General features: G+C 42.8%; 1 protein-coding gene across 1 annotated transcript in view; it reads left to right on the forward strand.

Moving 5' to 3' along the window:
• Spt5 (Transcription elongation factor subunit Spt5) overlaps positions 1 to 12,394 on the forward strand; it is an 84,436-nt gene that overhangs the window by 37,630 nt on the left and 34,412 nt on the right. The window contains exons 11-13 of the mRNA XM_080277541.1: positions 6,342 to 6,433; positions 9,534 to 9,729; positions 12,040 to 12,165. Coding sequence (XP_080133667.1) covers positions 6,342 to 6,433; positions 9,534 to 9,729; positions 12,040 to 12,165 — 414 coding nt within the window. The remainder of the gene's footprint in view (positions 1 to 6,341; positions 6,434 to 9,533; positions 9,730 to 12,039; positions 12,166 to 12,394) is intronic.

Genomic DNA, 12,394 nt, shown 5'->3' on the forward strand with positions numbered 1-12,394 from the left:
TGAGCGCCCCCATCTACCACAGTTCTCTAACTAAACATATCTGTGCTGTTTAACGTATCTCCTAATTCTACTGACTACGAAAAATTCTTCAACTGTCTTACTTCTACAGTGGAACACATCCTATCCATTTCTCCTTTCTCTGAAATCTCCTTAGTAGGAGATGTCAATGTTCACCACCACCTTTGGCTCTCCTCCCCTTTCACTGATCCACCTGGTGAACAAGCCTACACCTTTTCTATCCTTAATCCTTGAACACCGGGTGAATTTTACTGCTGCCAGCCTCTGAGTACGGGCAGTTTTTCTAAAATTGCTGTTATTCAAACCTTCATATCTCGGAAAGTATGGCAGTTAGAGAAACCAAATCAAAAACCATATTACTCATCAACTCCTCTTCTTGCGGATGAAAGCAACCCCAGGTCTGTAGGTGCTCCTGGTGATGATTACGGATGTAAAGTATGTAGGTTACCTGCAGCACGTGTCGGGATGTGTCCGACCTGTTGTGCGTGGCCCAGACTTTGGGCTTAGCTGCAGCACTCTGGCTAGCGTTTGTAACACTGACTTCCCGGGGAGAGTGGTGCATTTGTAGTGCTGTCTGACCTCTCTTCTATTTTTAGTAACCAATTTCCCACACTTTCCCTACTCACAGCTATGGTTATAAGTCATCACCCGGCATTGTGGCTCGTATATATGGTTTTCCGTTCATGACAGCATTACACTTTGCCCAGTTTGTGTGTGGGAGAAGGTGAAGGACACAATACTTACCCTGACTGTCTTACAACTTTGTACTTTGGAAACTTTTTGAGGGGAAAATTCCTTCTTTCTGTTTCAGTTTTTCCTCAGCTAACATGCACTAGTGTAATGAATACCTTATTCTAAACCATGAGGTAGATGTTTGTACTGTTGGTTAGGCTCTTTGGTAAATTTTCTTGGCATGGGGCTGATGCTTTTCTCACTAATTATGTTAAATATTACTTATTTTTCTGGTGCTTCATATCACATGTACAGAGCATATCACTTATTTTGCACAATAAAGCAAAGGCAAGAAATAAGCCTAAGTAGTACCACAAAAAAACAGTTTTTTTCAGGTGCGCATAAGGTTTTCTTTCGTAAGAGGTAAGGTAAATAGACATATTTACAACCACTTCACATCCACTTTGACTTACGTGATTATGGGGGGGGGGGATTTTTGTCTTTGTCCGCCATTGACAAACATGCTCCCACACACCTATGCTTAGAATTTACGTTCACCTTGATCCTGAAAAAGCACTCTGGGCAAAGTGCAATCTTGCACTCACGATGCTGATAGGCCATTTCCTTGCGTGCAGTGGGCCAACATTTTGTTGTTGAACACATGACAACATCTGTACATCACTCCCCCTGCAGGTGTTCACACCTGATTGATGAGATAATGCCTTCCCAGGTACTGTGCGCTGGCCAGCCCATCAGCCAGTGGCACTTGTTACACTTGCCTCCTTCCACTTGCATCCTCAACGGTTGCACATTTTTCAAGGAACTGCTGTGCCAGTTCTTTCTCATACTCATGTAAGGAAAGGCTTTTGTCCACAACGTCCTTGTTAAGGATGTAACTTTTGAGAATACTGATATCCACAAGGTGCAGGAATGCCATATTACACCACCTGCAAAACTTATGAAGGCATTCAACCTCTCCAATCTGCATGTCAGATTTACCCATGAGCCACATGTTGATATTGTAATAATTGAAAGCATCTGGCTTCAACAATGGTTGCCTAGTCCTGTAGTCTGTTTTGCCGGTGTCCTGCATAACCCCATGGTGATCTGTCGTAAGCATATTCATCTTTCGCTTGTGCCAGTGAATGGCCTACATGTTATCACATTTCCAAGTTAACAGGGCATCTTTCTCAGTCTTTTCTGGGAATGATGGAAAAGTCTGTCTTTGGGCACGAACAGTACCACAGGAACCAGTCCCATATTGCAGCAAATACTGCATCAGTGCCAGAGAAGTGTAGTAATTGTTGATGTACAGGATGTGGTTTTTGTGAAGTAGCTGTCCATATGCACTTTTACCACAGCAGCAGAAATCCCTTGGGGATTATCACTGGGTATATCCACATCTGTAGCTGAGTACCTTATCACGTCTAGCACATGTCCAGTCTTGCAGTCACAGAAGTCAAAGAAGTTTAGGCCAGAGTGATGTTGTTTGGAAGGCATATACTGAATAAATGCTAAACGGCCCAGGAATAAAACAAAAACTCGTCAATAACCTTTTTCTGAAATGACTAGAAAAGCCTAATAAATGACTCCTTCAGCTTGGTAAGAAGTGGCCTGATCTTCCCTAACCTGTCATTTGGGACTGGGCCATAGTTCCTGTTGAAGTGTAGGAACTTGAGAATGGCCAAGTGCCAGTCCCAGGCCATATATATACCAAAGACAGGTGTGTGTAAGATTTTGTCATCATCATCATCATCAGGACCTCCTTTCCCTCCCTAGGGCAGGGTGAGGAGTTGCAATATCCAGATAGCCCAAATTTACCCAGTACAATGGGCCACACTTCCATTCACTCATCATTCAAGCCCCCGGAATCCTGGCTCTGTCGAATACGGAAAAACGTTCACCACGTTCTGTGCTTCACATAAACATATCTGATCAGAGTAAATTTAGACGCTGTCACGTTAAAAAGGGGTGCCAAATCCCTGATCATGCACTTCTTACAATATTCATTCAGCCAGCTCGATCTCTTGTCAGTCCCCTATTCTCACCGACTTCCAAACCTCTCTTCCTCACTTACTCATCCACCATATCTCTCCACCTTCTCCTTGGCCTACCTTGCCTCCTCCCTCCTTCAAATTCGTTCAGATATACCTTTGTCATCACTGTTGTTATCCATTCTCTTCACATGACCATACCATCTCAGTGTACTCTCTTCAGTTCTGGTGTCCGCAGACCCTCACTCCACATCTTTCACGAATCACATTGTTTCGTATCCTATCCAGTCTCTGTATTCCACATACATTTCTCAGCAGTCCCATCTCCATTGCTCTCACTCTTGCCTTTTCATTTTCATGCCACACCATAGTCTCACATCCATATGCTAAAGTTGGCACTAACACTCCTTCGTGTAAGCCTCGTGCAGCTGCAACACACAACCCTCTGTTTCCTATCAAGGCCCGTTAGCTCTCATCCCTTTTCTGTCCAACTCTCCAATGCAAGAGTTAACCACTACTCCCAGTCCTTCATTTATGCAACAGGTCAACTCTGGAATTGTCTCCCTTTGTCTGTTTTTCCTGCTGCCTATGATTTCCAGTCTTTCAAACACAGTGTGTCCAGGCATCTCAAAATGACTGGATCTTGAATTTGGCTCTCTGTTATCTTGTTTTTGTTTTTTCTTGAAGGGAGCAGTTTGCAGGCTCCTGGCCTTTGGTTCCTCTTCTTTGCATTAAGAAAAAGAAAGAAAAATGATTGTTCAGCTCATTTCACTGGGAATGTTGTGGTTAGTTCTCCCGGTTTCACGCTTTTTCTTTCTTTATCTCTGGATCCTAGCTTACACCATCTTTTAAAGTAGGAGGGAGATGGTGATGATAGCACAGAATATGATTTTGACACATCATTCTGACTTCCTTAATTACTGTACTGTATATAGAAGCATCTTCTCAGCTCCATATATGATCAGCCTTTGTATTACTGAGTTAAGGTAATATAGGGTGTAATCTAGAACTCAGACTACTCTGGATTGCAAGAGTCGTTTCCACCGGATTTAGCTTACCGAACTGACGCTGGGATCCAGAGGCTAATTCTTCATTTTTCAAGCGAGTTTTTAACTGTCTCACTTCCCTTAGCAGACTGTCAGGGGCCTCTTCATGCTTGACATTCACAACATTTGTACAAGTGACATATATCGGCTGTTTGTTTATTCAAGTAGCCCGGTTAATATTGATTTTCATTCATTCATCATCCAATCCTACGTTGCCCCATGAGGAGCGTAGGAGCCTGGGGCTAGGCAAGTTGGTCCTGACATTTAAGATGAGAGTGACAGCCACACTCATTCGTGAGTGGCATTACATGAGCAATAAATCCCAACCACCTGCTGGTTATAAACCTTCACTGGCTCAATCCAATTTGAGCACCATAATTACCCACTAAACCACCAGGTGCCAAAATCTGGTTATATGGTTACCACCCAGCGTAGTAAATTATTTCCTGCAGTACAGGAAACCATGTGGCTTGTTGCCCAGTGTAGAGTCACCCACAGGCAGAAGGAAGAGGAAAGAATGAAGGAAAGAAGACAGAAGAGGGAGTGTAAAGTCACTTGTAGGCAGAAGGACGAGGAAAGAATGAAGAAAAGAAAGACAGAAGAGGATGGAAGGAAAGAAGGATGGTGGAGAGGAAAGGGCAGACACTGGAGAGCAGCACTGCATCGTATGAGTGGATGGTGAGTGCCCCCTCCTACCCACTTGTTAATATTGATCCATCCATCCATCAGCCAATCCTATGTTGCCCCAAGAGGAGCATAGAAACCTAGGACTGGGCAAGTTGTTCCTGACATTAAAGCTGAGAGTGTGTTAATATTGATGATTTTATTTATTTATTCAGTTAATTGTTTTTTCATGGTAAGTATATTTGTACCTTCCAAAACCATCTATCTATCTATCTATATACCTAGGCTGCTTCCCCCAAGGAAAGGGAGGTAGCCGAGACAGGACGACACACTCCCCATTTACTCATCCATTCAAACACATTCATTCGCATCTTAGCCCCAAAGGGGAGAATGGACAGATCTTCACTGCACCACACCGCACAAGGGTCAACTGCGCATTGCAATCAGTGACATCCGCAGCAGGGCCCGACAGCAGAACTGGTTTACCCCTGCCACATCATAACAGACCATCCCCTTACCCGCACCTGACCTGACTAGCTGATCAGACCAAATGTCAAGTTCAAGTTTGAGAAAGTGAAAGTGGCAGTGATTGTAGCATATGCACCAACATGAGAACAGAAGTGAGAGAGAGAAAGGCAGGTTTTGGGATGAACTGGATCAAGCAGTGGGAGGAATGCCCAGGAACTGTATTTCTGGAAGATTGATACACTCAAGTTACAGGAACCAGATCAAATTTAAGTTTTGCTGTGAAGTCGCAAGGCTTGTTGCCATTGCCAGCAGCACAAACATGATTTGTGTTTAAGAGTGCAAGATGTGCCTTGATGGCTTTGTGTGGAACAAAGATGAAAGGGTGTGAAGTGGAGTTGTGGAAGGGTGTGAAATGTGTAAGATTGGGCATGAATGGACGAGGAAGGTGCAAGGAAGGAGTTGCTTTATTGATGACTCAGTTGTGGCGGAGTGGAATGAAAGATTACAATTGTGTCAGCTGGAGATGTTTGTATGTCAAGTTCAAGTTTGAGAAAGTGAAAGTGGCAGTGATTGTAGCATATGCACCAACATGAGAACAGAAGTGAGAGAGAGAAAGGCAGGTTTTGGGATGAGCTGGATCAAGCAGTGGGAGGAATGCCCAGGAGCTGTAAAGTGATCGTAATTGGCTATATGAATGGAAGAGTTGTCACTGGACCTGAGGATGACATAATGGGATGTAATGGAGTACCAGGAGAAAATGATAATGGGAAGCGACTGAAGGATATGTGTCAGGAAAGGAGATAGTGCATTTGTAACTTAAATTCCAAACACAAAGATGCATATAAGTATACTGTACAGGTACATGGTATAGAGGGAATAGGGATCATGTTGAAAGAAGCCTGAATGTTGTGAGTAGAAGTGCATGGTCAGGGATTTGGCACCCCCATTTTAATGTGATAGTGTTCCGATTGACTCTCGGGTATGTTTGTGTGAAGCTATAGATTGTAGTAGAAGTTTTTTTGCGTAAATTTTGGCGCCTGGTGGTTTAGTGGGTAATTTCAGTGCTCCAGTTGGATTGAGCCAGTGAAGGTTTATATCCAAGGGGTGGTTGGGGTTTATTGCTCACATAATGCCACTCAGGGACGAGTGAGGGTAGTCACTCTCATCTTAAATGTCAGGACCAACTTGCCTAGTCCCGGGCTCTTATGCTTCTCATGGGGCAACATAGGATTGGATGATGGATGGATGGATGGATCAGATAGAGTCAGGTTTCCGGGGGCTTGTATGATGAACTAATGGAAGCTGACCCATTTGGATTGGGCAGACTTGGACCGTCTGGACAGTGTTACTCCTCACCCTGTTCTAGGGTGGGAAAGGAGGTTCCGATAATGACAATGGTGAATAAAAATGTATGGCGTATGTGTGACAATCTTTTAATAGTTATACTGTTGAAACTAACCAGTATCTGTGATGATTGTGATTAGAGCTTGGATTGATGCTAATCTTCATGTGGATGCAGGTGCTGCCGAGGGATCTCCAGCTGTGTGCTGATGTGGCAACAGGAGTAGACTCTCTTGGGCAGTTCCAGTGGGGAGATCTTGTGTCTCTTGAGTGAGTACCCACTACATTTTGTGCTACTAGAGTAAAAAAGCTTAAAAAAAAAAAATAATACATTCTGTATATTATGCTGGTGTATTATGTGGATGTGCAGTGCGTCTGTCAGTGCGAGGCCTCGGGGGGCTAGGTTTACGATGGAAGAGCTGAGATTTAGGGTGGGACTGGAGTGTATTGGTGTTGTGTTGAGGAGTAGTAGATTTAGATGGTTTGGGCATGTGGAGAGGATGTGCAATGATAACTAGGTGCAGAAAGTGATTAGTGTTAACATTAGGGGTAGGGTTGCAAGAGGTAGACCAAGAAAGACCTGGGATGAGGTCATTGAATGTGACCTCAGGGATAAGGGACTGGATAGGTAAGCTGCCAGAGATCAAACAGCATGGAGAGCCACCATTAGGTGACCAGGGCTGGTGCATGCAAGCAAGGTGAGGACTTTAAAAATGAACCAAAACAAAATGATAATTAGTCCAGGAGCTGGCAGCCATTAATAAAAAAAAAAAAAAAAAAAAAAGCCAGATGTTCGGGGCATTTGAAATGCGTCATCTTATGTTTGACCAGTGGTCGATGTGGACGGTATTAATCCTTTTCCATTGTTTTGTGACATCCACTGCTTCTTCAAAATCATGGGGTAGGGCAAACGTAAAATGCTCTTTCTGACAAGACATTCAGTGCAGAACAGTAATATATACATCAGAGTACTTTTTATTGAATTGTATTTCATTGATATAAGATTTTCCATAGGGCTTAGTGCTGGCACCAGTTATGTTTTTAGTACGGTATATATAAACGACATAGTAACATTGGAAATGAAAGCTGTCTAAATTTGTTTGCTGATGATGAAAAAATACAAAGGAAAATTGCTAACACAGATTCTTGGGGAGAGCTACAAGAAGAATTAAATAAGCTTCCTGAATGGAGCAATAAATGACATGGAATTTAATGTAGACAAGTGTCATTTAACCCTTAGACTTACCAATGACGACCTGGGTCATCATGCATTTGTCAACCTCTGACATCAGTATGACGACTTTGCCCGTTATCCGATGTAAGCTCTAAAGAAATATTTAGGGAGTCATCATTTTTGTTGGATGACAGGCAAAAGTGGGTGGAGCTAAGCCTGCCACAGCTGGTGCATGCGTGCTCAGTGCTCACTTGGTTTGCTTGGCTCAGTGTGGTGTGAGGTTCCCCACAGGTATGATGTACACTTCTTGACTTACCGCCAAACACTTATGCTCCTTTTTCTCACGTAAATATGCAGCGTTATTCTTTACGAAAATACAACAAATGATGCATTATTGGAAAGGATATTTATTCTGCTATGTATTGAAGCAAAAAATATTATTACTTCTTGAATAGTTTTTTGGGGGCGAATATTTTTAAAAAGGAGTGTAACTCTTTAGCATGTCAGCTAACTTCTACTCACTTTTTTTGCATTTTATTTTGTATATACTGTATTGTCATTTTGAACAGTACGACAGAGCAGAGGTCTTCATCTTCAAAATGGGACCAAAGTGACCTTTCTATGATGAATAGTAACTTTCCTACGAGCGTCAGAAGTAAAATATCTCTACACAACTGTTCTGAAAGCTCTCAAGCAAGAGTTACGCGCCACAGCCAAAATTTACGCTCACCCCTTTACAGGATAGGGTTAATTAAGTTTGGTAGAAGTGAAAAAAGACCAGGTTGGAGTTAAAAGTTAGGTAGTTCAACCCTACACATATAACAAGGGGAGAAGAACCCAGGAGTGATTTTCAGTAACAGACTATCTCCGGCTGACCACATCAGAGAGAAGGTACGTAACATGTATACACTGCTTGCTAATATGAGAACAGCATTCACATATTGTATATGAATAAAGACATGCTGAGAAAGATAATAACATCATTCATCAGTCCATCCCTGGAGTATGCATCAGTAATCTGGAATCCTCATCTCAAAAAACACGTAGATATGATTGAAAAAGTACAAAGGGCAGCTACAAGATTGGTACCAAGCTTGAGGGATCTGAGCTACGAAGAAAGACTAGAAATATTGAATCTACCAACACTGCAGGAGAGAAGGAAAGAGGAGACATGATTGTGCTATATAAATGCATCTCAGGGAAAGAGAAAATAGACATAAATGAATCTATAACCTATAGGGAAGCATCGGCAAAAGGACACTGCAAAAGCTACATAAAAAGAGAGGCGATAAAGACGTAAGGAAATTCAGTTTCCCAAGTAGGGCAGTTGATCAGTGGAGTGCACGGCCAAATGAAATAGTATGTGCCAAAACTCTTCATGAATTTAAGGATAAATATGATAAAAATGGTTTAATATATGGGACAGTATGAGCTTGACTCATTCCTGTAAAGATACAGTTAGGTAAGAACACACACACACCAATAAACTGGAGAAGGGACAGACCGACAGCGGGTTTGAAGAGAGGGGGGGAGCCTTCTTCCTTATTATCCTTATCTCGTTCTAGTAGTTCAGTTACTCATGTAGGAGCTGCTTGGCATGGGCCAACTGGCCTGCTGCAGTTATCCTTTCTTCTTATGTTCTTATGATAGCCATAAAAATGACTCCAGACTTGAGGGAACTTGTCTTAAAAGAGAGAGAGAGAGAACCAGTAATATTGAATTAGGGGAAAGGAAAGAGAGAGGAGACTTGATTAATTTATACAAAGGTGTAAGAGGTCTAGAATGACTGGACAGAGAGGCTCTGTTTGCAGTAGATTATTGAAGGACAAGAGGGCTTGAATACAAATCAAGAAAGAGCAGGTGTCTCAGTGATATGGAAAATTTTGCTTCCCAGACAGAAGTATAGATATATGGAATGGGTTGGAAGAGGAGGTGGTGAAGCACAGAACATCCATGTTTTTAAAACTGGATTGGATAAAAGTAAATATGAAGGCAAGACAACACAAGCTTAGCTCATGTCCTGTATACCACAACAAGGTAAATACTGACCTACAGAAACAGCTTATGATGATATTCACATTGATCCATTTTATTTACCATTTTAAATTAACTTAAGTGGTTTTTGTACCATACTCCATTTATTGTGTTGATGAAATTCAAGTTTCTCATTTTGGCCTTTTTTTCCCCCCCCTTCAGTGCTCAGACAGTTGCTGTTATTGTACGACTGGAGAAAGAGAACTTCCAAGTGTTGAACATGCATGGTAAGCTGGTGCATGTGAAGCCCCAGGCAGTGCACAAGAAAAAAGAAAATCGTCGTGCCATGGCCCTTGACTCTGAGCAGAATACCATCCAAGTAAAAGACATTGTGAAGGTTATTGATGGACCACACTCAGTAAGTTAACAAAGGGATTTTAATATATTGAGATATATAGGTGAGCAGTGTGTGGAGAAGGAAGGGTAGTGATGAACAGTGGGGATATTAAAGATGCATGGAGAGAGCATTAGAGCTGGTTGTTGAAGCAGTGTGTGGAGAAGGAAGGGTAGTGATGAACAGTGGGGATATTAAAGATGCATGGAGAGAGCATTAGAGCTGGTTGTTGAAGCAGTGTGTGGAGAAGGAAGGGTAGTGATGAACAGTGGGGATATTAAAGATGCATGGAGAGAGCATTAGAACTGGTTGTTGAAGCAGTGTGTGGAGAAGGAAGGGTAGTGATGAACAGTGAGGATATTAAAGACGCATGGAGAGAGCATTACAGCCAGTTGTTGAATGAGGAGTTTGACTAGGACATGGAAGGTTTGGGACCAGCAGATCCAGTGTTAGGGCCTTGGCCTTTGATTGACGTTGCTACTGTGAGTGGGGCAATAGGCAGGATACAGGTGGGGAAGGCAGCAGGTATGTCTGGGTTGACTGCTGAAATGTTGAGAGCTTCAGGAGATATAAGAGTGAGGTTAGTCACTGACCAGATAAATACGATTATATATGAGTGTGTTGTCTCAAATTTGTTGTATGCTGATGATCCAGTACTACTTGCAAATACTGGACAAGAACTTGGTAGACTAGAGCAGACTTTTGCTGATGTCTGTGAGCATCGTGCCTTGAGAGTAATGAAGAAAAGAGTAAAATACTGGTTATTGAGGGAGAAAGTGACTCCCAGTGTGATGTTACTGTGAATGGACAGAGACTGAAATTGGTGAGAGAGTTCAAGTACTTGGGTACAGTACTAGAAAAGAGAGGGAAAAGTGCAAAAGAAGTGGAAAGTAGGGATGATAGGAGGAATGGGGGAGTGGCTGGGGGGATTGGAGGATGGGGGTGGGGATGGGGAGGAGGGTAGGGATGATGGGAGAGTGGGAGTTAGGGGTGGTACAAGGCGGTGGGCTGTATTGGGATGATGGTGGGGGGAGTTGGGGATTTGGGGGTGACGGTAGGGGGAAGGATGGGGGGTGAGGGTGGGGATGGGTAGTGGGTGGTATGTGGGTGTGGTGGTAGGGGGGTGGGGTGTGTGGGGTGGGTTTGGGGGGGGTGGGGGTGTGTGACTGCATATGTGGACACCCTTCTTTTTGGCCCTAGTACCCTTGGCCATGTGGAGAGGATGGAGGGTGAAAGACTGACAAGAGAGTGTATGTGAGTGAGGTGGAGGGGGGAAGAGGGAGGGGGAGGCCGAGGATGAGATGGAGGGATGGGGTGGAGAGGTATATGAGAGAGGGGGGTGTGAGTTGGGAGCAGGGCAGTGAAATGGCGGGGGACAGGACAATGTGGAGGCGATTTGTTTGTGGCCACCCCAAGCGGGATTGAGGCGTCTGGCAATAGATAGATAGGTAGATAGACCCTTGGACAGCATATCCAGACACCCGTCTTTTTGGCCCTAGTACCCTTGGACAGCATATGTGGACACTCGTCTTTTAGGGGTTAAGGTGCAGGTTTATATCCAAGGGATGGTTGGAGTTTATTGCTCAAGTAATACCACTAAGGGATGAGTGAAGCTGGTATACTCTCATCTTAAATGCCAGGACCGAACTTGCCTACCCCAGGGCTGCTACGCTCCTCATGAGACAACAAAGGTTTAGAGGATGATTTAGCCTTTGGTTCATTCTTCTTTTCATTTAAAAAAAAAAAAAAAAAAAAAAAAAAAAAAAATGATAGGTTTTAATATGTTAAAATAAAAGAACAAATGTCAAATCATGGCAGTTCAGTTAGGCAGGGTTCTTGTAGTTTCATATTGTATGGGACATTGTAGCATTTGGCGCCACACCTCAGTTTCCGTTGTAGATATTTTTTACCCAGGTCTGTGCTAGTCATAAATATTAGCTGGTAGAATTGTTGCTCCAGATTAATTGTCATAACTATGTATTTCTACTATAATGAATATTCCTTGGAAGAATATAATTGTGGAATTATCATCCATATTTGATACTGCTATAATGGACTGAACAGATTTAATCCTCTCGAAGTTAAGTAGATTGTAAATCATGTAAATGCTGGCAGTGGCATAAGTTAGTCTGCTAGCATTAACCTTTGGCCCTTGGGGAGTAATATGGTGTCTGTATTAGCATACACCATTACATAATGAATTTTGTATGATGGATGGCTCTGAGTTGTTTGGATTTGGATAGTGAATCTCTTCAATATATTTCAGGATAATTGCTTAATAATGAGATAGTTTCCGAGGGAGTCATAAACAAAAGCCGTATCTTTTGATTTCAGGGTCGACAAGGTGAGATTCGTCATTTGTACCGCAACTTTGCATTTTTGCACTCCAAGATGATGATTGAAAATGGTGGCATATTTGTTTGCAAGACACGGCACTTGGTTCAGGCTGGAGGAGCAAAGGTGAGCATGGTTAGATTAAGTTGTTACAGTAATTGCAGCCAGCCTCTTTTAGTCATTCACCCCCTTGAACCTAATAATTTTTTTTTTTTCTACTGGTACTTCGAAGCAGCTTTATTCAGTGTAGACAATGCTACTCATTTGGAAGGGGCTAAAGAATGCTATCAGTGTATGTAATGCATCCAGTTTGAAGCCATTCCTTAGGTGAGTCAGGTAAGTTAGTGGAAGTAAG

Source organism: Coenobita brevimanus, chromosome 70, assembly GCF_032717465.1.
Source record: "Coenobita brevimanus isolate Jiangsu-jjx chromosome 70, ASM3271746v2, whole genome shotgun sequence".
Classification (NCBI taxonomy): Eukaryota; Metazoa; Arthropoda; class Malacostraca; order Decapoda; family Coenobitidae; genus Coenobita; species Coenobita brevimanus.